A 25,688-nucleotide genomic window follows, 5' to 3' on the forward strand; every position below is an offset into this window, starting at 1 on the left:
TCTAAAAATGGAGTTGTTTTAAATGTAACCTGAGGGTAAATTGAGTAACATTATCAGTAAATTAAAAGTTAAAAAATATGTTGTGTCATGGGATGATGTCGTCTTTTTGGAGAAAAATTGTTCAAACATTAATTGTTTCAATATCACCAATGAGATGAAATCGATAGAGTTAACAAAGTGACCCAGGACAAGTTATTTTCAATTTCTCTTTATCTAAAAACAAGGGAAAAACTTGAAAACGTTGGTCCGATGTTATCAAGTTGAAAGTCATTTCGATTCTGGTTATCTGCCTGAGCCAAAAACGTTTACAAATAGAACCGTGCCGTAGAATAGTCATTTTAAGAAACATTTACCATCTTTTTTGCATGCGCTCCGTTGGTGCACAGGTGTCCTTTGGATTTCAAAGTGTTGCAAAAAAAGATGACATTCTTCTTCTTCTTCTTCTTCTTCTTCTTCTTCTTCTTCTTCTTCTTCTTCTACTTCTTCTTCTTCTTCTTCTTCTTCTTCTTCTTCTTCTTCTTCTTCTTCTTCTTCTTCTTTGCGACTTAATTTGAATTTACGAGATGTTTAAGGCCGTCCGAACAGACATCCACCTGTAGGGTACCTCTGCTGTTTTTAGTCAAAATACTGATTTCGTGTCAGATCGTGTAGATTGTTCTGTTGAAACAGGGGGCTCCAGAGACTGAGTGTAATAGCCTTTGAACAGGCTCCCTTGTAGACGAAGAGAAAAATCGGCGAGCCGAGCGAGCAGAGCGCGCGTCCCCTTTTCAAGCTCGAATTTCGTAGAATGTACTGGAAACTTACCTTACGCCAGGTGTAATCATTAATAAACATGGTAATGAGTAGCTGTAGCAGGTGGTTTCTTTTAATCTAATTATATTCCCGATCCTAATCATATGGACAAGAAAGGGTGTAGCCTCTGCCTTCTAGTGGTGAGTCCGCGTTTATTTCACCTATCTTGTGGTTTCATGTTATTTCCTGGCAAATGTTAAGAGTTTAGATATAACCTTAGTTGCGTTAATATTAAGTTGGAGATATCCTACTTCAAAAGATGTGTTGGATAATATCGAAGAGAGGCGACAATAAGCCACGTCAGAGCGTGAAAACTGAATAATATCAATATTCGCGTCGCATTATGTAGGAATGGCCAGCAAAGAATTCAGAACAGCTCTTTCAATAAGTAAATTTGTAGTTCCAAAGGGCTTTCGTTGTCAGGGAAAATTTGTATCGAAGGTAGATCGTTTGTTCCTTGGTTCCCGTAACCGACACTTACTTATCAAAACGCAAGAAAGCTTGATTCCGTAACAAACTCGGTAGCAGGTTACTTGAATGTTTTTTTTATATCTTGCCTATGTCGCCAAATACTGGCAAACGTTCAAACATATGGGGAGAGCTAGAACGGAGTAACTTCATTTGCAAATACGCGTACTTTGGCATTTTTATCGTTTAGCTGTTTTCCCTGACATCAACGTCTGGCCAAAGGAAGAACAGAGACAAATGTACACATAAAAAGTCATGTCAGTGCAATATCGTCAACTGGTCAATTTAACTTCTTGCACATACTTGCAGCAGAATTAAACACTCATCAACCTAACTGCAACATATATAAAGGAAGGGTAATGTTACAGGGGAATACCAACGGCTTTTGGAAGGTTTTCGTCAACAATTTGCATTTTTATAAGACACAGTTTACTATAAAAATAGAACAAACAAATACTAAGTACAACCAAGACTTATCCCTTAGTAAAACATGATACAGGGTGAGCAAGGCTACGGCAAACGTCAAACTTCACTAACATTGTTTTAAAAGTACAAAGGTGATCGCAGTCAGTGACAGCAGTAAGCGAACTCGCTCATACGCAAAAGTCTTTTGGTTAAATTAATGAAAACAATTGGTTAGTCGAGTTCATTAGAGGTGTCTCGCGTCCAAGCGAAGTAGCGCGTCCGGTTTAAACTGTAGATACCTAAACCCCTATATCAAATTAAAGCTTATAGAGCTGGCTATCAAACTATACCAAGAATTTTGAAATAAAATGAATTGTCGAATTTTTAGCGCTGTTTTCTCGAATCAATTTTTCACTTGAAGGGGACACTTTAAAGAGCTAAAAGGCAAAGGGAATTTGTTCGTTTGCCTTCAAATTTGGACAGTAGCTAGTTTAACATAAAAACAGCAAAAGAGGTGTATGCGAATTTCATCTTTCGAAATATTTTTCCTCCGAGAGCGATTTTTGTACGATCACTCCACATTTTTTTTTATCCTATTTCGAGAATGTTGTGTAACTTTTCACCGCAATTGAATATGGCAAAACGCAGACACTTTTTTAGCGCTTTGGGTCCGGAAACTGAGGAACAAATTAAATTAGCGAAAAACAAAATTCGCTTTGACTTGTAGCTTTCAAAAGGTGATTCGGACGGTCGCATTTAGAGGGCGTGAAAAATTCGGCAAATCATTTTATTTCAAAATTCTTGATATAGTTTGATAGCCAGCTCTATAAGCTTTAATTTGATATGGGGGTTTAGGTATCTACAGTTTAAACCGGACGCGCTACATCGCTTGGAGGCGAGACACATCTAGAGGTATACGGTAACCTTAAATCACAATTAGGGCTCCAGTCCCATCTCATTTTTTTATGATGTTGAGACCAAGTCGAACATGAACCGTATTGTTTTCTTTAATTTCTGAATTTCTGTTTCTTAATTTCTGCATTTTATGTTGATTTAAACTTTTGTCATCATCAGCGATCTCTTTCCTGCCAGGAAAGAGATCGCGATGAGGAAGACTGATAAGGGTTTTTATCGCCTTTTGAGGCGATAAAAAGGGGCTTGAAAATTGGAAGAAAAGGCGTTTAAGAGTTACCATTTCGAATACGTAAGCAATGTACGTTTCCCTTAGAAAATCGAAAATGAACTTCGTCCATACGGATTATTCCCCATCACATGTGCTCCTTTTCTCGGCGTAGAAAGCATCAAACTCCCGTTTAAAAAACATAGGATGGGAGATAATAGCAGAAACATTTACCTCTGTGCTGTGATTATTCCCCGTAGGAGTGAGCCAAAGCTGAGTTTGCTCAATTTCTCAACGAAATACCGAAGTCACCTTGCGGTCTTGACGCATAGGTTTTCACAGACTGAGGTAAGTCAGCTTTTGTAAAATTTCACTTGTGAGAATAATTGCATCAAGAATCTATTAAAGGCACACTGCTCTGACGATTCTGACGATTCTGGGTCATCTCTATACCGAACACTGAAGTATAGCAACTATATTTTGAGATGTCTCTGAAATAAGGTGTTCATCCAGAAGGGCCTGCAGCTCTTATTGACTGCAAGGCGTACTGTACTGTCAGTGAAACAATGCCACAGTAGACAAACCGCCAAGTCTCGTCACCTTCCTTGTCGTGTTTGCTTCACAGCAGAGATCCTAATATTGATTAATTACTACGGTTATAAAATCAAAACACCAACGTGGTGGTTGTGTGATCTCAGCACGATCTCACCTTATCGGAACGTGCGTTTCTCAAATGCATGACGAGAGGCCAGCTGACTAGATGAAAATAAGTGGATTACTCACTGAGGTATGATGTAAAACCAAAAATAAGTTGAAACCTGGAACGTTTTTAATTAGAACATGCCAGCGTGATATTGTACCAGTACTGCATTTGAACAAATGGTATATGTAAGACCCGACATCGGCACAGCTCACTGTTTATAGAACATGCGCTGAGATGTCACGAGAGGCCGAACATAAAAACTCCAGTTATTATTATCCAGAACTTAGAGACACCACTGTCTTGTGTAAACAGATGCTGTAGTTGGGCTTCAAGAATAATTCTGTTGGTTTTGACTCTCGCCAAAGCGAACAAGGTCCTTTATCACTGCCGTAAGGAACAGAAGGAACTACCCGTTAATCAACTAAGCATGCTGCTGTTTGCTTTCGTTTTGCTCAGCAAGAGGTATCTCAGAACCCGGGAGGGGGCCTACACAGAAAAGTTTCATACGCTGTGGCTTACTCTTGAGGTTCAACCCGCCATTCTGTATAGCCCATTGTATGGAATACTCCTCTCCAACCCCCTCCCCCCCCCCCCCCCCGGCGTTCGTGTTCGCAAGAAGCCAGACTAGTGTGCTTCTGAAACGAAATTCGTATTTATTTTGCATTGTTCAGTTCAATTTTTTTGTTGTCTACCAGGGCTACACACATGCGTTCGAATTAGCCCTAAGGGGTTTAGGTCAATCGAGTCAAGACAATTTATAAAGATAATCTAACAGCCTGTCAAACAAGTAAAGGTGAAGTGAAATGTATTTTTTAAAATACCTAACACCTGAAAAAAGTAGCTACTGACACTAAACTAAACGCCCAGCCGAATAATAATAACAACACCGATTGTCAGGGAGATAGAAACTGCAACGACATCTTTTGGCTTCTTTATTGAGTTGTTGCCGGTGCGATTGTCAAATTGTTGATGAATAGCCGCAATATAATAGAATCATTTTGAAAGGCAAACGCCGAGTTGGCTCCCATCGTGCCAGTTGTTTCCTTATTTTATCTGAAAAACAACTGAATAGTTTCTTATTACTGGCCCTGAACTTCCGCACGTACACCATAATTATGAAACATCCAGTTTGACATGTTTATTCCGTCGCTCAGTCTCGTCAGGTAAGCCGATATTATCTCCCAAAGTAAGGCTAAATTTTTCACAGACTAACACATTTTTATAACCCCAGTTTCATTCGCTTAAATTGCGTTTTATTTAATATATATGTTTTTTTCGCTTTGATATGTTTTTTCGTTTCGAAAAGCACATCCGTTGATTTTTCTTTCCTTAGCTGTTCCATGAAAACTCAAGTGTCGAGCGTTTTCTATTTGAATGAACAAAAAACCGATTGCTCTGCTGGGAAATCAAATGGGACGGTTCTTTTCACTGAACTTTTTTTTCTGTAAAAGGCTTCAGATACCTCCCCTCTCGTTCAGTTTTACAGGAATTGTCAGGCTATCGGCTTTACCATTTCTTCATCACGCAAGCACCTGCCGGCCCGGCTTGTGAAATGTGCCAAATCACCCAGGGGCAGCTGGTCGGGTGAAAGGGATTTTCGGGGGCGAAAGTTTTGTGCCACTTTTGTGGTAAAACTTTCGCCCACGGAAATCCCTTCCACCCGACCAGCTGCCCCTGGGTCTCCGAGGATGGGTTTTTCATACAGATGTGAAGACTTCGAAGATTATTCGAAAATTTTCCATTTTGCGAAAAATTGTCACGTTTTTTGTTTTGTTTTGTTTTGTTCATCCGAATGGAAAGCGTTTGTATTAGCCGGAAGCGATGTCTGGTGAAGAGACGTTTCAGTTGTATGATCTTATATTATATGTTTACTTTACACTTTCTATACGGAAAAATATTAATTACACGTCAACAAAACTAAGAATTGCATTTATTCTGGGATAGAATGTGTTTCTAACTTATCAAGTCTTGTTGTTTTGAATAAACTTCTGCTAAAAGCTCTGCATTTTCTTCATCTGGTTTGAAAACGGACGGTACCTTACTGAAAACAAAATTAGAAATTCCTTTGACTTGAGACACAAACATTCAACTTTGTTCTAGGATATAATAGGCCATTTTCACGATGGCGTCATTTTACTACAACTACCAGAATCCTTCTGGTTTTTGTTTTCTCATGCTAATTAGAGCTATTGTTCTTTGTTGTCCACTGGGATTACAAAATTTGAATTTGAAAAGGAAAACGAAATGAATTCTGGTAGTTGTAGTAAAATGACGCCATAGTGAAAATGTCCTATTAATATTGCATAAAAAAAGTTCCTGAAAACGGCGAGGATTTTAGGAAATTATTTCAGATAAGAGGAAGGTTTCATTTATTGCCTGAGTAGGAATATGGATCGTTACCACACCTGGCGCCTTAACGAAATTGGTGTTCTCTTCCTATTTTGTTTTGCCTACTTTCAACGCTACTCCCTCCTTAAGATAGGATTTTCGTGTTTTTTTCCCCTTTCTTTCTTTACAATTGTGTTTGTAATGTAAGAACTGACACTGATAGAAAAACTAAACCGAACACAGGAAGCGTTTGTTTTTTTTTTTTTTTTTCGTATACTGATATAACAATGTTTTGAGTGCAAGGGACTTATGTTGATAAAGATTTTTCCACTTTCGTTAAGGTATCGAGTGTTTTCAGGTCGGTGATTTCTTGAGATAACTAAACGTGTCACTTCAAAGGGAGTTAATTGCAGGACAAATTTAAACGCAGTCCCGTAGGCGCCAAATCAGGTTGATGTCCCCCGATATTAATATTTATTACCTTCAAGTGAAACAGAGTACAGAAACTGTCTGAAAAGATACGAACATCATTGTCCCTTCGCAGTTTCGACATATTTTGAAATTAACCTCTCACTACCGAAACATTAAAAATTGTAAAACCGTCATAGCAAACTATAATCGGTAACACAGAAACACAAATAAAAATTTGATTACACGGACTCGCGAAGAGCCACGCCCAGCTTGTCACGTGATCGATGTGCTTCCAGAGTTCCAATAGGAAGGCGAGTGGACCAGTGAACATGCCTTATTTTTCCTTATTATAGGAAAATCAAGGTCACAGTGTGTCATACAAAATCCCGTTACTGATTAGTATGTACTACAGAATGGCCATCAAGCGTTTGGCTATGCGTACTATTTGAAACTGATACGCAAAATAGAGGATATGGATGGATTCAACTGAATTTGAACTCCAACTGTGACCAACTATGGTCAGTTATTTGTTTCAATGCACAATAAACTGTCGCACCCAGATCAACGCAACAGCTCAAAAATGAAACAACCACAGACAACAACAAAACGAGCTATTTGTCGAGTGACCAGTACTGCGGCATAAGTGAGTTTAGTCAGGAATTGCTAAAACTAAAGCTCAAGACTAAAATTCAAATATCATGGAATTAAATTAGTGAGACAGCCTACTAGTTTAAAAAGAATTCTATGAACTGTCGCCAAATGTTTGGTGTGTGACAATTTCCAAGTGATTCAAACTTAATGTTTTCAATGAGGTGTAAACCGCACTGGTCAGCTACCAATGGATAAAATAAACACAGCAAGGAATGATTTATTGTTCATTTTTATGTGGTTTTGTTTCATTTTAATCAGTTTTAAAAGCCCTTGACGTCGTATTAGGATTAGAAAGCATGATGATAGTAAGACAGCCTTTTAAAAGTACTTTCCGTGACCACGACTAACTTTGGAACGAGCTTCTTTTCAACTTGTTAAAGCATCATAACAAAGACCTGACTTCACAGAAAAGCCTTGAACAAATGTAAAACAACACGCAAATTGGTCCTTTCGGCAAGCCGTGTGGACAAGTAAGCATTTGTCTTATTTCTCCTTATTATAGGCAAATCAAGGCCACAGCGTGCCATACAAAAACCGATAGTAGATATATATTATATTACCATCAAACGTTGTGCCCGATATTTCCGGGTTTCAAATGCAAATTTTCGTCAAGGTTAAAACATAAACTCCTAAGGATTAGTTACGCGCTGTGTTACATTTCTGCTTCTTCTGTAGCTCTAGCCCAATACAAATATTATAAAATATTTTAAAATACTTTCATGATTAATACAATAACAATAGATATATGCTGAAAAATCCGAATAAGCCTTCTGGAAAAAATAAGTTCTTGGGCTACTCTTAAAAGTTTTGCTACTGGGAATAACTCCTTGTTCTTCGTTCCATACTTTGAAGCAGCGACAGAAAATGCTCTCTCATCATAGGGTGTTGTTAATGAGTTGGGTGCAGTTAAAGTCACTAAGAACAAAACCGTTGGAGCGTGCGGACTATTGAGACAATCAGATATGTAGCCAGGGGCTAAACCATTGAAAACAGACAAGCAATTTAATCCAACTAGTACAGAGGATATATGTTCATATTTCTCAGTGTGTGCAAAACATGCTGCATTAATACAGCCTAATAAATAAGTCGATAAAGAAAACAAACTTTCATCTAAAGTTTCCAGATCGTAAAACACTCATTTTTTACTGATAGATGTTATTGGCCTATTGGGGAGTCTTACATAACAGCTCGTTCATGGTCATTTAGTCACAAGTTGCCTTGTTCAAAGACAGTTTGCAAGTTTTGGACAGGCAGCTTGGCTGAATTCTCCTCGCCAACTTGGATAGAATCTATAGCAGGACTGGGCCAATATTCAAAACTTATGACCACAAGTTCTTTCTTGTCCTGGTTTAGTTTGAGCCGTTTATTTATCATTGGACTGTTAACATCCTTAACGCAAAGGTCAACTCTGGGGTTGACCAAGCAAAGATCTTCATAGGAGTCGGACTTTAAGGTAACATACACTTAATTATCATCAGCATAGGAGAGAAATTATTTCTGGTTATTGTAGGCTGTGCGACCCAACGTGGAAATTAAATGGACAATGCTCTTAAACCTGTAAGTGTGTAAAATGAAGCCTGTAAGTGCACACAAGCGCCGCACCCATTCTCAGCTAAGTGACCGGTCATTAATTGCCGTCTGGGAGGAAAGGGGAATGCTTTGGACAAAGATGGGATCGGAGGATGCTTTGTCAGACACATGAAGTAACATTCGCCTGATCCCCCCACAGAGTCTTAGAGCATTTCAATGATCCCTTCCATCAATGATTATGCAACTTTCATGACCCCCTCCAGCCACCATCAACAGCAGTGTTAATTATATGAGGTCTATTTATCATTTGATGATCCTTTAATACGGCCCCAAGTACTCTTAAAAAACGAAAGTTGGCGACTTCAAACAAGCTGGCAACAATTCTGATAAACCTCTCGAGGATGTGTCCATCTGGCAAGGGGAAAGCTCAACAATCCCGATGGAAAAAAGAGAACAAAACGAAGGTGAAAAGAAATAAAAAGAAAAGAATAAAACAGAAATCACATCTGCTTCTGGGACAACTCACCTCAAGAGAGGTAGCAGGACAGGTTCTCGATTCCACCAAGCAGAAGAGTAACCGGTTAGTAAAGTTGAAACTATCAATGCAGAGTTTTCTGGCAAATTAGTAAATCGCCTTCACTGATCTGAATCCTCCGTTGTGGCTACCGGAAAAGGGGTTTTCTTATACAGGCTTAGCCCATAATCTGGGAGGGGTAGTAAAAAATGGCCAAAAGTTAAGCTCGGGTGAGGATGCTGTGGATGATTCGGACGAAGAGTTCTAGAGTCAGTGGAGGACGCTAAGGTAGAAGCAGTCTAAGAGTCAATGGAGCCTATCCAAGAATCTGCTAAAGAAGCGTTAGGAGACGAAAAGGATAGTAAAGCGGAAGATAACAAAGGCCTCGTTTCCATGTGATCGCCAAAAATCGCGCGATCTCAGAAAATAGTTAACAGCTATCGCCTGTGATACTGATCGAACACTGGTATTTGTATGGGATGGTTCCATGTGGTCGCCAGGATTTAATACTGAATCACAGCGATCGTTAACGACCATATGGGAGCCAGCATAAATATTCCCCTTTAATGACTGCGTTTGGACCCGCTTTTTGGGAATTAACAGAAGGCACCTGGATAAAAATGGAAGCTGAAGCTTACAACAAAAATGTAAATATGTATCAAAAGGAAGAGAATACACTAGTAATAAATACAAATTCAATCGGTATTATTTATATACACTGTAATTTATGGTGATCCCCCCATCTAAAATCTTCAAAATTTTATGTTGTCCCACCTTATAACCAGCCTTTTAAATGCCTGTCAGTTATGGCTGATCCCCCTCCTGTTCTTCTGAAAATCACTTGGTGCCCCCCTAAATCCTCCAATTCCCCATAGGCCATAAATAATGACCGGTCCCTAAGGTGCCCAAATGGGCGCAAAAAACGAAAAATATATGTATTTATTTATTATATGGCTGGCTCCGGGAGCGGGCAAGATGAGTCAAATCTTGCACTGTGATCGGCTACCCGAGCGGGCAAGATGGAGCTACCTGTTGCCCGTCCGCTTGGTATCGAAAGTTTACTCCCGAGTAACAATGCAATCTTTTCTTCGATTTTCTCGTTGTTCTGGGGGAAAACTCTCACTAAAATGTTCGGTAAACTGTCAACATTTACCTAAAGGAAAGGAAAGAGAATGGAACCATCCTGGTGAAGTGAAAATTTTGTTTCAGCTACAGTGAATCAGTATCTTAGATTGATATTGTAAAACTGATTAGTTCTCTAGGTTTGCAATGACTGTATTTAAATCATAGCCTAGTGAAAGTTACGTTAAGTGTTTAGAGCAGTTCAGAAAAGGGTTTTTCTCAAGTTCGCCGAAGAAGCTCATCTTGAAGTTAGAGCGTAATTTGCGTATAAAGTCTTGCAAGTGGAGTTGTGAGAATTCAATTCCCTGTAAGTAATTAGCGTGTTTTTAATGTCACAGTAGCAGTTTCTGCACATTTCAACTTGCCGGTTCACCTTGTTGCAGATATAAGGTTAGTGCCTAACAACAAGGAATCTCGGCGAAAACGCGAGAGAGGTCTACCTCATACAGACAGGTAAACTTTGTCACCAGACGGCCTTGACAGACAAAATGAACGTTAATATGAATATGCGAACTGAATATATTTGAACCACGGGTGAAAGATTAAATAGAAGAAAGATCCTCGCAGCTGATCATACTGTGAGATCGTAATATACCTGTGAAGTATTTTCAACTTGTTTACATGTATCGTATATGAACCATTCAGTATACTGAAACTCTATGTCGTGTACACTAGTTCACCGTTAACCATTTTGGTTTACGTTCAAAATTTAAACTTTCTAGAGCAATTATTTTTTAACCTATACATGTATCTTGTTAACCGTTATATACTCTATCGGCATGTACACAAGTTTACCATTAATCGTTTATGTTTACGTTCAAATTTATACATTTAAGAGCTGTTATACTAGTTGAAATATTGGCCCAAATAATTTGCCCTTTACCGTAGCGTGACCCCTGCAATCACTTTGGTTTATTATTTTGGGTCTTTCAAGTTGTTTCATGAAACTCATGCTTCACCATATCATAACTAGCATGAGTAATCATGCTATCTGATTGGCCGTTTCTCTTTTTTCCGCGGAACTAAATCCGGGTCATTCTATAAATAGCAATCAGTTATGTTCTTTCCCAGGCTTGTATTTACTAATACTCTATCTGTTGCCTTGTTGTTTAATGTTCGGCTAGAGTCCGCCACATCAAAAAAGCTGATGCACTTTTAAAATTGGTGCGAAAACACTTAATTTATTCCGCAAGAATCGTATGAGTTACGCATAATTGTATCATACTGCACGTCATGCCACATGCCATTCCTCAAACTCATTCTGCCTTTTACCCTCACCTGTATAATTTGTAAGGAAATTAAATAGTATTAACAGATTTAAATCATTGTTGAGAGTAAGAAGAAAAAAGAAAACCATTTATAAATAATTATCCTGGATATAGTTTTCATTTACCACCAAATTCTGAACAAGATAATTCAAATTCAAGATAATTCAAGATAATTCAAGATAGTTCAAAATTTTAGATAGTCTTGTTACTAGCAAATGGATGAGGTCTTAGCACATAGTTTAGAATGCATGGGATACAAAATGTTTGTAACAGGTGTCAGTATCATTTTTAAAGATCACATTCTACTTACTTCCACAAGGAGTGAGTAGACCCTGTAGCCTCTTGGCGGACAGACTTTTGGCCAAATGAGGAAAACAGATGTGATCAATCACTTGGTTTGTTAAACAAGTGACAAAAGTGTGTTTTCATTGGAATTTGCTTAACGTGATTTAAAAGAAATTAATTCGCAATCATATACAAGGAGCAAGAAAGCGTGACTGTTTAAAGGCAACTGTTTATAACAATTAACCATGCGAGGCGCCGGCGCTATCATGCTTATCACGTCATACTGCAATCTGACCTTGACGGCGGTCACTGGAGCTAGGGAGCGGCGCGCTGTGTAGTGCTCGCTTGCGCTTCACTTGTTTCGTGATTTAACGAGATTACCCGACAGTAAACCGACTAACACCAGCGTCCGTGTAGTTAGAAGGCTCCGAGGTTTTCTGATGTTTAAGTCGATGGTCCCGAATGCCAACTGAAGCTGTATCAAAGGTACGATTCACTTGCTGTTAATTTTGTGTTCTCAACTTAACACTTTTGTAGTACCCTACACAAATTCACGTTACATTTGTTTATTCGTCGAATTGGTTTTTAAAGCACTCTGGTAAGTTTCTTTACAAGTATGTTCGTCATAAAAGCAGATGATTGTTAAATTATTCATTTTTACTTCAGACTGTAGCGCGGATATCCGAAGAGATATAGTTTGAGAGAGCGTTTTAAAATATTGTTCATATGGTCTCAAAGGTCAGTTAATCTGTGGCTTGAACGATACTTTTGCCTTCACCATAATGGTTATACATTTGGTTGTCAGTCCTGTTGAAATCACATCCAAAGCTTTCAAGAATAGAGAGAATGTTTTGTCACATAGAAACAACAAGTTCGTTATGAACGACTGGTTAGCGTATGTTCGTGATTTCCGGCAGCGCGTGATTCACTGAGCATGTATAACATCTCTAATTCATTTAGCTTGATTTTATTCAGTTGTTTGCATTAAGCAACGATTATTATGATAAATAAACAGGTAGCTGCCTTTTTGAGTATAGATTCGATTGCTGTCGGGTGAATCGCATAGACAAGAAGTATTTGATGAGGCTTTGTTGCACAGGTAATTGCAGTAAAAAAACCCCGCATATTCGTGAATGTTCTAGACGGTGATGGACCGGCTAGGTCAGAAGAAGTATCATATCAGGAGAAAAATACTGCCAAGACAAACAGTGCTTTGTAAAATGTCTCGTTTTTTAAGGCAGGCCGAAAAACGGCTTCTGAAATTGCTGTCATGTCAAAGCGGTGCTTCCAAGTGAAACTCGTATTATTCAGAGCTGCTCGTTCGTGAATGATGCATTCATATCGTGGTCGGTAAGATGAGTTATTTTCATGCTCCGTAACACCAAGTCAAAAACTTAAGAAAATAACTGAGTCTGTCTTTATGAAGTTCCTTATAACTTCTTAATATAGTTCAACTCATTACAGTAAAGATGTAAAAGGAAGTTTGAGGGTGAATTAAATCACTTAGAAGTTCATTTACATGTGTTAAATTGAGGGGCGGTCACAAGCAAAAAGAACTCCTTTTAGAAATTTAATTCGACATTTTTGGACAAAAAACCTTTGATGACGTAAAGGATGCTTCATTGGACTGTTTGTTTTTCTCTGCGTGAAACTGAAGTCTGCTCTCAAAATCTCACGCCAGCAATACAGCAAAGGCATTTGTCAGGTTTTGGCTAAGTACCTGGCAGTTTCCGGAAAGGGTAGTGATGGAAGAGCTATGAGCCATCAGCCTTGTTTATCTAATCAACATTTAAGTTAAAATTTCTTTTTCCGCTTGTAATCTGAGCAGTCAAAACTGGGATTTTATTTTTGGTAATCACACGAATAAACAATTGAAGGGAACTTACAGCAATCTATCAAAACTAAAATTAAATGGATTAGCTCATCGTCAAGCATGTCTTTTTTTATTATACAATTTCACTCCTGTCTTCATACCTGGCCGGGCAACAAAGGATCATAGAGCATAACAAGTTACTGTCCTTGACGAGCATTTGTTTCACATTGGAATGGGCAAACTGATATTTCGGTAAACTAACCCCAAAGTGATTTTATCAGTTTTCTATTTTTTTGTTTAAAAATATCATATCCCCAGGGTATGGAGTGACTTCACTGTCGCCAAGACTCTTTTATCCTCTATCCATTTTTGTTGTGGTTTCCATTTTACTTTCTTGTGTGCTTTTAAACAATAAATTATCATCCAACTTTGTTGATAATATCTTATTGTTGCATTCTGAATCAGCAGTTTTAAGGCGTTTTGATACTGTCAGTGCTGACTGCATATCATTCAAAGGAATTCATCTTTAATCGCCGAGATAAAATCTTCAAAGTAAATATTCTAAATATTTCTGTTTTGATAACCTCAGCAATTTGGGAGTTGTGATATGGGTGAAGGGGATTACAAATTTGTTGTCGCATGCTTGGCCACACGGTTTTACCAGACATTTTCTGAAGCCTTACAAGGCATTCTGCATGCCAAGTTTTTTTTTATACCATTTCTAACGTTAAAAAACAAATATAGCTGATATAGATGATGTATACGGATGCAGTTAAAGTGAACAGGCCAGAGCAGCAAGGAACATACTGGAGTTTGCTTTCGCCATGTGAAAGACATTATTTTATGAAAGCCTGCCTGCGGCATGTTTCAGTCAGTTTCATCCATTTAGCTCCTTTAATAAATAAGAACTTTAAAAATGAACTTGTCAAACCCACACCGTAAACTACAGTCAATAATGTTCTCAAACGGTGTCCATTTTAAAAAGAGTAACATATTTAATTCGTAAGGTAAGTAAATGAAAACAATCGTCGCCTGTTTTTGTATGCTGATACGAATGATTTAATTTCTCTGAAAAGTGTTCATCAACAGCTCGCGGAAGACTTGAGATTATTTGTAATCTTGCAACAATTTTGATCATAAAAATGTGAAAGGTGACCAATCAGTGGATCGATCTTCTTTAGGAATGTTAGAACTGACTTGCCATGATATTTCAGTACAAAAACCATTTTAAGATTATCATATTAAATAGTTCCGTTCAGGCATGAGTACATTGATTGATAGTGAATAACAATAGCACGACCTTTATTGAGACTTTATTAACCGACTTCAATAATCCACTTTATAAACATTAACCTTGTCACTAAAAATAGTTTTTTTTCAGAAGTACGTTCTGCTTTTGGTTTCTTTATTAATTTACTGGGTGTTAGAAAGGTCTAATGTTCTAAACACCATCTATAGTAAACCGCGCTCGCCAAAACCTGACGGCACATGTAGAATACACACGTTTCCCATGCCAATTATAACTTATGAAAGGACAATTAAATGGCGTGATCAGTTCATCGTGACTAAATGGCCTCTAAAAATAATATATGTTCAGTGTTCCGCCGTAAGAAAATACAAAGCATATATAAACCGACAAGGTTACACTGAATTATTAAAAGTGTATCACGAGGCACAGATTCTAGATGATCTTTTGAAAATTCAGATTATTTTAGTAGGAACAGAAAATTGCGAATGAAATACAATTGAAATAGCTCTTTTGGAGCATTTGTAATAATGATACAAGGTACAAACAGATGTGTTTAAGGGCCACATTATCGCTATGCCAAGTTATCTGTGAAATTGTTAGTTTTATGCCTAGCAGTAAGTTAAACCATTCTGCCAAATGTTTGGGAATCCAAGCCCGCAGTTGAATGCAACCGAACTTCATTTGTTCAGTGTTGAGAACTTCATCTCCATGAGTAACAAATCTGTATTTTCACATAACAAAAGAAAAATCCTTGCCTGACCACATGTGCTACCCAGATCCCATTCAAGGGGAGTGGTTTGTAGAGAGCTCGTTAGCAAGCGTTTGGAGGTCAGTAACCTGAGGCTGTTCTTTGTCTCCACTGAAATCAATTTGTTAAACTTGACTAACTTGTTTTCTATAAATGATCCAGAAATATTCGGTCATAAATCAATCTGACGAGTATTTTCTGCAACACAGCAAGGGCATGACTATGCGTCAGGTCAGGAGCTTTAAACTCAGTTGAGTGTGAAGTAGGTCAGTATACGTAGTTTAGGATATTGCTTTTACAAAGCATCGACTTACACACCATGTTTTCCATCTCATGCTTAACTTGCATTTAGCTAGGTGTTTTTCTTAAAGACTTGTAGCTAGCGAAGACGGAGAGGTGGAACTGATCAATTCGACTTGAAACTGTGAAGGTTGTGTTCATCAAAATGCGTGTTTGTCTCGACATTAATATTGTAATGAAAAAAAATGGTCGACAGACCTTCTGGGCCTCATCCATTATGATCTGCAGTGCCTGTCTTTTTTGTTAGTTTTCAGGGTCATGTGGGTGGCATTTTCTTTGCTTTATTTGTTACTTGTCAGTAAAGTGCACAGGAAAATTAGAACGCGCGAACTGAGTAATGTTGAATGTTTCTTCTTGCTGTACTGCATCTGTCTTAGGATAAAGGGCCGTCGACGCAAATTGGATTATTCGGCACAAAAATGAATATCCATCTTGAGTGCAAACAGTTTCTTCTTATCAGCTGCGCGATACTTTAAGAAAATTAGCAAACAATATTCAATCTTTGACCTCACTTTTTGTTACGCCCTTCAATTTTGATGAAAGACCATGCTAAATATAATACGTACTCAACCACAAACATCAGGGGTTAAAAAGGTTGAGTATTGATTTTGCAGAACCTTGTGGGGCTCATTAAAAAAATGTAAGAACGGGACAGCTGGATAGTTGTTTAGTGAGTTGTTCTACCAGAGTTTTAGGCTGTGCTTAATTAGGGGGGGGGGGGGGAAGGGGGGGAAGGGGGATTGGTTGACAAAGTGACTTCGATTCCTCCCATCCCCACAAAAATTTATAAATTTCCTTTTAAATGTTCTAGATTCTTACCCACGGATCTCTTGGTCTGTTTTAATTCTCGTAAGCCGGTTATTTTTCTTGTGAACTATGACGACCGCTAGCACACTAAACTTAACAAGGTCAAGCTACTGGACTGGTTTTTCTCTTTTTTCGGTGTAGCAGCTTAACTGATCCGACACGACAAAAGGTTCAGCTGCAAATCATTGATAGCGCGCCAGGATTTTAACTTACACCAGTCTGGTTAAACGAATCTGTTTTGCAAGCTCACACATCACTGAATAATTCACATTGTGATTAGCTAAACAAAACAGAACTAATGCAAAAGCAAGTTCAAAGGGTTATCAAAATTGACTCATTTTTTTTATAGAGATATAATCGGCATGAAATGGCTGTTTTGTCTACATCGATGTTTTTCTTCCACTTCATCGGTTGACAGATGCTAAGGTAATTGTTCCATAACGCCTTGCTGTCTTGATTTCTACAGATTTTATCTAACTCTTTCAAACAAGAAAGATGTGCTTACCTTACAGGAACTCATTTTGACACGTTTTAACTCAGGACGAAAAAGTACTTGCTTAGCTGAATCGTAAAAACTTAGTTTGGTTTAGCTGGCCATCTTGCTATCTGGCTAGCTCATTTTCACTCCAATCATCAGTTGGGCTACAAAGAACTTATCGGTAGGGAAGAAGTTGAGCAAGACCAGCTTACCTCAAGGTAAAAATACAACTACGCAGTTCAGTTTTTCCTGAACACGTCCAGTTTAGATTTTGGAAGTCAACTCTAACATTCCCATCATGATATAATGTGTAACTGATGAAGACACTGTTAAGATGGCAGCCCACCAAGAATTGCGCGCATGTATTGACGCATATATTCTCAACCCAAGAGCGTAAAAGTAACATTCAACACGCAGAAATTTTGCCCTCAAGATTTAAGGGTTAATTTGATGTGCATGAGAAAGGAGACTTAAGGCCTGTATCCACCTGTCTATGCAAAATGACGTAAATGTGTTTTTGCTTGATTTTGAAGCAATTAGTCTGAAAGCTCAGAAAATAGTTGTTAATCGCTTTTTGTTGAACCTTCCGTGCTACTCTTGGTAGAAACAAGATATTTTTTATCCGATTATAGCGAAAAAGGAAAAAATGACGTGACGTAATATTGGTTTCCCGACAAATAAACTAATCCATTACCAACAGCATTTCATCCGAAGTATATGACTAGCCACTATCGCATTTTCATGAACTATCGCAACCATAACTTGACATTGTTAAGAAAATACGTGACTCAGAACAAACAAAAAACAACTCAAAACGGCCTACAGCTCCGATTGATAATTTAATGTGAACTGTATCGTATTGAAACTTGAATATGCACCGCGTTAGTCACATAGCATACATACCACGAGGAAACCAATCCACAAATATTGATAACCGTATATCAAACAACAGTTTGCCATTACAGTTGGTTAAAACCACATACGTTTATCAAAACCGCCGCGATAAGCAACAACATTGTTTTTATTTAACTTCATTTCGTCTATATAAGCCAGTGGAATTTCCTACGATTGAATACAAAAGTCACGTAAAGAGCAAAACTACTCCATTGATGGGGTTTAATAATTTTGCTGTTAAAGTACATGAAAGTATTCTATCAATTGAGGACTACCGAGCATGCGTTGTTGATGACATTTTAATCAGTTTTCGGTGTGTTTTTCTTTCCATTCTCTTGATTTATTTGCGTGAGAGAAGTCACGATTCAGCTCAGCCTTTTAACCTCTGGTATGCATATTAACACATACTGGCGATACAACTTTACCTTTCATTCGTTGGCAGAATAGCTGATAACACTGACAATTACGCGACAACTCAGATGTCAATTAATTAAAACTGATAACTTTTTTATCTTTTCAATTTACGTACCATGTTATACTATCAAATTTTTAAAATCTAATTGCAATGTTATTTGAACCGATTCACACAACATCGATCGACGAATGCAAACTGCCAAGCCTTGTCGTGTGAAGAAACGAAAAATTGGCTTTTGGCAACAAACTATGAAATAAAGAAGAGGAAATTGGCAAACAATTAGCCGGTTTGAAACATTTGTTGTTTCTTTAAATAATCCTGGTGTTCTTGATACCTTAAGTGTTAATTGGCTCAACTTAAACGTGTAACAGAGAACGACCCCGCATTGTTTTAGTCGTGTTAGTTAGCACGGAAGGATTTTCTGGTTATCTGTAGTCCTTGATGTAATATATCAAACACGAGAAAGCGTGTTTCATCAGATATCCCGCAAACACTGAGAAGTAGGTTGAACAAACGAGGCGTAGCCGAGTTTTTTTAAAGACTCGAGGTGTTTGGATATCTGATGAAACACACTTTCGAGTGTTTGATGTAGCTTCTCAAATGGTCAATAATTCTTGAAGAAATTCAAGGCTAAAGTTGGAAAATTTATGGTAATTAGGAACACATATCCAAACCACGGTCGCAGTAATGCCGTTCTTTGTTTTCTCTTGATGAATTATTAAGGAGTTTGAGAAGGATCAGTCCTGGATCAAATTTGTGGAATACGAAAAAAGGGAAAATGAGATAGAAGGGAAGAGACCAACCGGTGAACATATTTGACACAGGGAACTTATGTTATGAAGAACATGAGAGCTCAAACTATTTAGTCATCCAAATAATAGTTGTTATACATTCGTTCCATTGTTCGATTGTACACAGATTTTGACCAAAAATCAAGACCATTCTCTTCGCTACCTGCATGTTCCTTGAGACAAGCAGTAAGGATTGATTTCTGAGCTAAGGTGTTCTATAATCTGTTGGCTCTTTGCTTTCACAGCTTTCCTTTCCTAAACGTACCAAAAATATCATTTTAGAATTTTCATGAGTTTAGGTGATATCGATCACTGAGCCTTGGTAGTTTGGCCATACAGACTTATACATGTCTCGAAGTTTAAACTTTGAGAGAAAAAAGTATGATTAAGATTTGGATTTTATCGTTTGCTTCCCTTCCCTAACGTGTAAAACAAATCGGGAAAAGAAAGGAACTTTTTGTACGTAGACCTACGTAGTTTGGTCTGATTCTCTTTTCAAAGCCTTAAAATAAATTTTGTGAAATTGGAATCAATTGGGAATACTTATGATTGAAACAGGACGAACTTATGCTGGAACTTCCTGCAGCGGGAAACACAAACAAATATATCAGGGCATCCATCAGAAAACTGCTGCTTTTTGCAAAAGCAAATCGGCTCTAAGAAAATCTTGTTTCAACACGGTAAAAATTACTGATCTTTTCTACCTACGATTGAAAATGAATATTCTGATATTTCAGGGGTTTTTTGGTATTTATCCCACCCCTGCCGACAATCACCATGACACTTCAACTCATCGCCAGAATTAAGGCAGTTATTAATATGGATTATGAAAACAGGAAGACAGAAAGCTTGGACTTCTTGCAAAGAAAAAATGAAAACATTTAATTATGCACAAAGAAGATGTCGGAGGTCCGTGAAACATTATCAAATGAAAATGATTTTGTTAGTTTAAGAATAGTGAATGTCAGAAAAAAGTTGAAAAAAATTCCGACTAGAACCAAGTAATTACAGATTATGAAAGAATTTTACCATAAGATAAGAACATAATAAACAAGTTGGCTGAACTCACAGCATATTTTTAATCTTGGACCATTTCTCCTTGCCTTCACCAAGTTCAATTTTTAAGTTATATGTAACTCCCATGTAACCAAACCGTAAAAGCAATTATATTTTTCGTTTTTACCCCTCGGAACTTTATCTTTATCTTTTGCTTTACGAAGAATCGAAGACGTCTTGGCGTCCCTGCGGTTCGTTCTAGATTTTTCCTCCATGTTTAATTTCATCGGCTTTTAATGAGTGTTCTAATGTCCTCGACTCTGGCTACAATTACCAAGAAATTTGAAGCAGAAACTCTTTTTCTCTCTTTATTCACCATTTTTGATCAAAATGATTGTTTGAAGCTATCACTTTATGCAAATAATTTGGCATTATAGCGCTAATGCAAGAACTTCTATTTTAATGGTACAAGAATCGTTCTAATTCTAATTCTATTTTAATGGTACAAAAGTGTGTTTGTATCATTTTAAGGCCCATGGGGCCAAACATAATATCAGAAATATTAGCATCGCAGATTATGTCTAAAATGAAGAGTTCCTTAATTTGTTTGTCACCGCTAATCCGTACAAATTATTTCCCATTTTTTGAAATTAAATTTCAAACCTGAAAAAAGGTATTAAAAGTTTTCAAGCTAAAACGTTAATATATATTTTTCATTTTCATTCAAGACGCGCCCGAAATCTTTCTTGCTTCGTTCATTCCATTAATCCGTTTTCCACCTACAGTCATCTGTCAAATCCCTTTTGCACTTTTTGTGACCAATCAAAGTTGAATGTTGTTTCCTGTCATAATAGCGGCCAGCTGCTTCCCACCGTTTAATGTAGAACCTTTTAAGGTTATGCTGTTTTGTTGCTAATCTGTCAAGTGTTCAAACAGTGATTTGCTTGCTGCCTTCGCTTTGGTTTAAGAACGGCTTCAAGTTTTCCTTTAAGCTAAATTCAAGGTTCGGAATTTTTGGAACATATCGAACGTCAGTGAAAGCTAGGTTCGTCCTGAAAGGTAAGAGTAAGTTAATAAGTTACAATTTCTAGTTTACTATATTTATTATAAAATGTTTTCATTCTGAGCTGAATACCATTTCAGACTTTACATCACATCCGATCTCATTTCAGTTACTTTTTATCGTACAAAAGTACATTTTTCAGGTATAGATTTTTTTCATTTTTTTTTTTTTACTAATCGAGAAATCTTCTTATACACACACCCTTAAAGCTCACAGAAATGTTTCTCTCCTGAAGTTTACCAGAAGATCGCTTGTCTCCTGGCTTGTTGTTGCTCGTTCATCTTTCGTCCTCGCAATGTGGCAATCGAACTACTTACGGACATGATTTACTGATTTCACAAAAGCAATTGATTCACATTCTTTCATCTTCCTTTATTCAAATTGACTGGCTATGCAACGTTCTTTGTAGTGGAAATTAATAATTGGACTGTCTCCTTTGTCACTGGAATGAGAAAAGCTAGTATTTTTCCCTTAAGAATTGTAATCTTCTCTGTTCGTTCAAGTTTATTCACTCAAAAGTAGCCCGTTCCAGGCGTTCAGGTAGTGGAGAGCGACGCGAAGTAAATTGCGTGCGTGCAAATAACAAAGCGAGGAGCGGGAAGAAACGACAACAGGCATCGCATCTGAATTTTCTTTGCGCCGCTCCTCACTTTCTGATCGCCTTGAACAGGTTAACTCAAAAGTGGAGACGAAAAATAATATAATAAAAAAAATAGTAATATGATAAATTGTTGTTGCCAAAGTTAGCAGGAGGTGTAGGAATAACAGGGAGAGCCGAAGGGAAGAGGGAAAGTGGAGAGGCTTATCATTCACCCTGTTAGTCTGACTGAATCATTTTAATCTTAAACAAACTGAAATAAAGCCCGGAGATTTTTCAACTCCAGCAATCTCTCAAAATGGTACTTTTGTGATAAGGCGATATTTAGACCGTAGCGATGCTTTATACTTACTAAACCAGTGCTGGGCAATTACCTAGCCCAGAAAAATAAATGAATGACTTGGCTTTTTTTTCCTCGATTAAAGGTGTCCTTGGTACTGAAAGGGTTACTAAACATAAAGATGATTTGGCTCCAATTCATGATATACTTAACTATGTATTAAATTGAAAACAACTAAAAATTGCAAGTCACATATTACATTCAGATAGCAAGTGATTTTTGCAAGGTGCGTGTAATGAATCTTAATAAGTTCTATTTTATTTTCATTTTCAGGTGGAAAAAAAGAACGTAAATTGATTGAAATGGCGAACGTCTCAAATGAAACAACCTTAAACGCAACAACAACAAATTCGACATCTCGACCACTTGCAGATGATGGTAAAGGGATTGAGGAATTCTATGTGTTCCTTGAGATCGTGCAGGTGGCCATCATTGTAGTATCCCTTTTTTGCAATTTCTTGGTGGTGTACGCTTTTCTCTTCTACAAGAAACTACAAACCCGTGTGACGAACTTCTTCGTGATATCACTAGCAGTGTCGGATATTTTAACATCAGGATTCGTCACAACATTAAGGTTGGACTCAATAATAAAGGCTTACCTTTGGACACACGGCGAATTCATGTGCAGTCTATATACCACAATGTATTTACTGGCCGTGCCAAGCTCCGTTATTAATCTGTGTGCTGTAACTGTGGACCGGTATTTAGTGCTAAGGATGCCTCTCCGATACAATTCAGTAATGCCACGTGGAAGAGCTGTCTTAATTATCTGCTGTCTGTGGATTTACGCCGTCATCTGGGCATGCCTTCCTGTGATGGGATGGAAAACAGATGTCCCGATCGTTCAAAATGGTTACTGCTATTTCGTATCTACGAAAGAGTACAATGTTGCTGTGAATATTGTCAATTTTCTGCTTCCGATGATATTTATGGCGATTTTTTGGTGCTTTATCTACGCAATCGTCTATCAACACCACAAAAGATTTCTGAAAATAGAGAGGAGCCTTTCTCTGAACACAACTGAGTCGTCAAATTCCAGCAACGGCGAAGCTACTCAAATGAGTTCCCTCACATCTTCAAGAATCGAGAGAAGGGAAAAGAAGAGAATGCGGCGAAATGTTCGAGGCTCGCGGTACATTGGTTTCATTGTTGTACTTTTCTATTTCTGCTGGTTACCTTACGTAACAGTCAGTCTGATTGGAAATTTGTGCAAATCTTGTAACGAAAAAGAAATGATTCCTTATGTACTCTACAGTGCATTTTTGACACTGGGTCTTTTGAACTCTGCACTTAATCCATTCTTGTATCCGTTTCATGACAAACATTTTAAGGAAGCGTTTAAGGACATGTGGAAGAAAATGAAGAGCAAAACAATACTGAAACTGCAGCGGTATAAAGAAGCAGTTTAAAGGAAACTAAGATGCTTCCTTCGTAAATACAAACTGCTATAGGAAAGGTCGATAATTAACTGAGATTGCAAAGTCAATCGGAAATGGTGTTGATGTTTGGAGGCTCCGCCCAGGGGTTGGACTCCTCACCTTTCACATACCAACTTCTACCGAAATGGAGCTGTATCCCTTTCATGTGTATAAAACGAAAAATTTTACTGCTATCTTATACCTGAAATATATTTTTTTTCAGCAGCTCTATATCTAGTCAGTTACGGTAGCGTTTTCAAATACTTGGATTTAATTGCTACCCTTTCGATTCTTAGACTATTTTGGTGACAGTTTGAAACGCTAAATTTTTAAATTTCGCTACCCTTTCGCTTACTAGGAGGATAAAAAGAGAATCTTTTCCTGGTGGAGCCTTTCCGTCCGTACAGCCCACTGTATGTATAGTCCTTACTGTGTGTTTATAGGTAGGTTTGATATTTACTGTGTTTGTAGGTAGGTTAGGTTTTATTTTTTTTTTTGGAAATTGAACCACCAGTTTTCGTTTATCATAAAACACTGGAGGAGAGGGACACAAGGTAATTTTTACTCCATTCAAACCCGCTCTCACCTCCTTTTGTAAAATACATGCAATAGAAACGCTGTTATCAGTAGCTAAGTGTGATGGAATCTTAATAAATAAGCCAATTATTTCTAATCTGCTACAGAATATCAAAGTGTGATTCGCAACGTGGATTTTTTTAAAAAAGGAAACTTCATCAGTCTTAAACCGTAATCGCATCTGGTTTACTGTGTTGGTAAGTCAGAAATTTGTAACCAAATAAATTGTAAATATACCATATAGCCTGGCCCATAGATAACTCCAGTCCACAGATGAACTGTGATCAGGCGCCTTATTTCGGAGCCAAATTCAGTGGAAAAAAGACGCCTGATCTCAGATTAGTTTAGGGACGATAGTAACAGCGAGGTACATTTGTCATATAAGTGCAGACATGGTATGTTTGTTGCTGGTTTCATTAAGGGAAGAGATAGTATAGGACAACAAAATTAAACAACAATCTATAAGCGCTAATGTCTTTGCTTGTTCAAGATAACAAAAGTTAAATGTTAAACTAGATAATAGCTTATGTGCCAATCAATTCGAAACGTCAGTACACACACACCACTACCCCCCCCCCCCCCCAGAGATACATTGATGATGCGTTCAAACCTTTTGAAGTCTAGCCATTCCCTCATTCCTTGTCCTTTAAAAACTCCTCAGTTCACACAAACTGAGATGATAAAAATTCCCGTTCATTCCGCCTTACCAAAAACAAATCCACTTCAAATTCGCCACCTTTGCACACAAAGATCAACTGGCCTCGTGGTACGGAAAATAGTCAAATGCTTGAGGGATGTTGAAGGTTCGAATTGATCAGTCGAAAATCGCATTTCTTTTGCATGGAATATAATTCAAGTTACAGATGAGAATCTTATCTGCGTTCTGTTCCACTTTGCACCATCCAAAGTTTAAGCGGGCTGATTTACGCCCACTTTGCCGTTTTGGGGGGCTTTGAATTACACTTGACGCGACAGAGGGCACAATTCATAAGCCGCGGTGGCATATGAATTGTGCCTTAAATTTTACTCCTGATTACGAGTCTGGTAAGCATATTAAGGGCCGTTTTCTAGACAGGCAAAAAAGGGCACGGACCCAAAACAGCAGGTGTATTTCTCTACAAAAATTATGAGTATTGTACTACTTTTAAACGGGTTCGTACGTTCATTTTTTGGCTAAGAGTTCCACTCCGGGTTTACACTGATTCGAGCCAACTTCAGCGAGTGTTTTAGATTTTTAAAAAAATTGAACGTGCTGATTGAAGTTAGGCGAGGCCCTCTCAGGTTCATGCTGATCAATGGTCATTTCTTTCTTATATATGGAGGGGCTAGATTCACGAACCCTTTTTGGTCCTTTTTAGTTAGTTCTCAATAGTCATGCCACAGCGTGAAACAACGAGAAAGTTTGACGAGAATTGAACTCACAGCCTGTGGACAGGCTGCCGAACCCATGATCTTTTGCACACAGCCAACTATGTTGTAAAACGATTTTGTTCAACTGGAACACTGGATGATGATTCGTGACGGCAAAGCGTCTAAAAAATTATAAAGGAGTTGTTGAAACTATGACGTTTTCACATGTACACACTGTGGCAAAAAACTTGTTTT

General features: G+C 37.9%; 1 protein-coding gene across 7 annotated transcripts; it reads left to right on the forward strand.

Annotated features, from left to right (window-relative positions):
* The first annotated feature begins 887 nt into the window (after positions 1 to 887).
* On the forward strand, positions 888 to 25,688 carry LOC146481169 (beta-2 adrenergic receptor-like). Of its 7 annotated transcripts, none has more exons than XR_014864535.1 (3): positions 888 to 932; positions 3,046 to 3,137; positions 8,031 to 8,458. XR_014864535.1 is itself a non-coding variant. In XM_085108839.1 (3 exons), the coding sequence occupies exon 3, from the start codon at positions 22,392 to 22,394 to the stop codon at positions 23,496 to 23,498; it is 1,107 nt and encodes a 368-aa protein (XP_084964965.1). In that variant the 5' UTR covers positions 888 to 932; positions 3,046 to 3,137; positions 22,363 to 22,391; the 3' UTR covers positions 23,499 to 25,688. The 7 variants fall into 7 exon arrangements, 6 of the variants coding, with proteins under 6 accessions (XP_084964965.1, XP_084964969.1, XP_084964966.1 ...); XM_085108839.1 differs by lacking the exon at positions 8,031 to 8,458 and adding an exon at positions 22,363 to 25,688; XM_085108840.1 differs by lacking the exons at positions 888 to 932; positions 3,046 to 3,137; positions 8,031 to 8,458 and adding exons at positions 11,759 to 12,083; positions 16,981 to 17,210; positions 22,363 to 25,688.

This window comes from Pavona decussata, unplaced genomic scaffold, assembly GCF_977016875.1.
Source record: "Pavona decussata unplaced genomic scaffold, jaPavDecu1.1 SCAFFOLD_51, whole genome shotgun sequence".
In the NCBI taxonomy this organism is placed as follows: domain Eukaryota; kingdom Metazoa; phylum Cnidaria; class Anthozoa; order Scleractinia; family Agariciidae; genus Pavona; species Pavona decussata.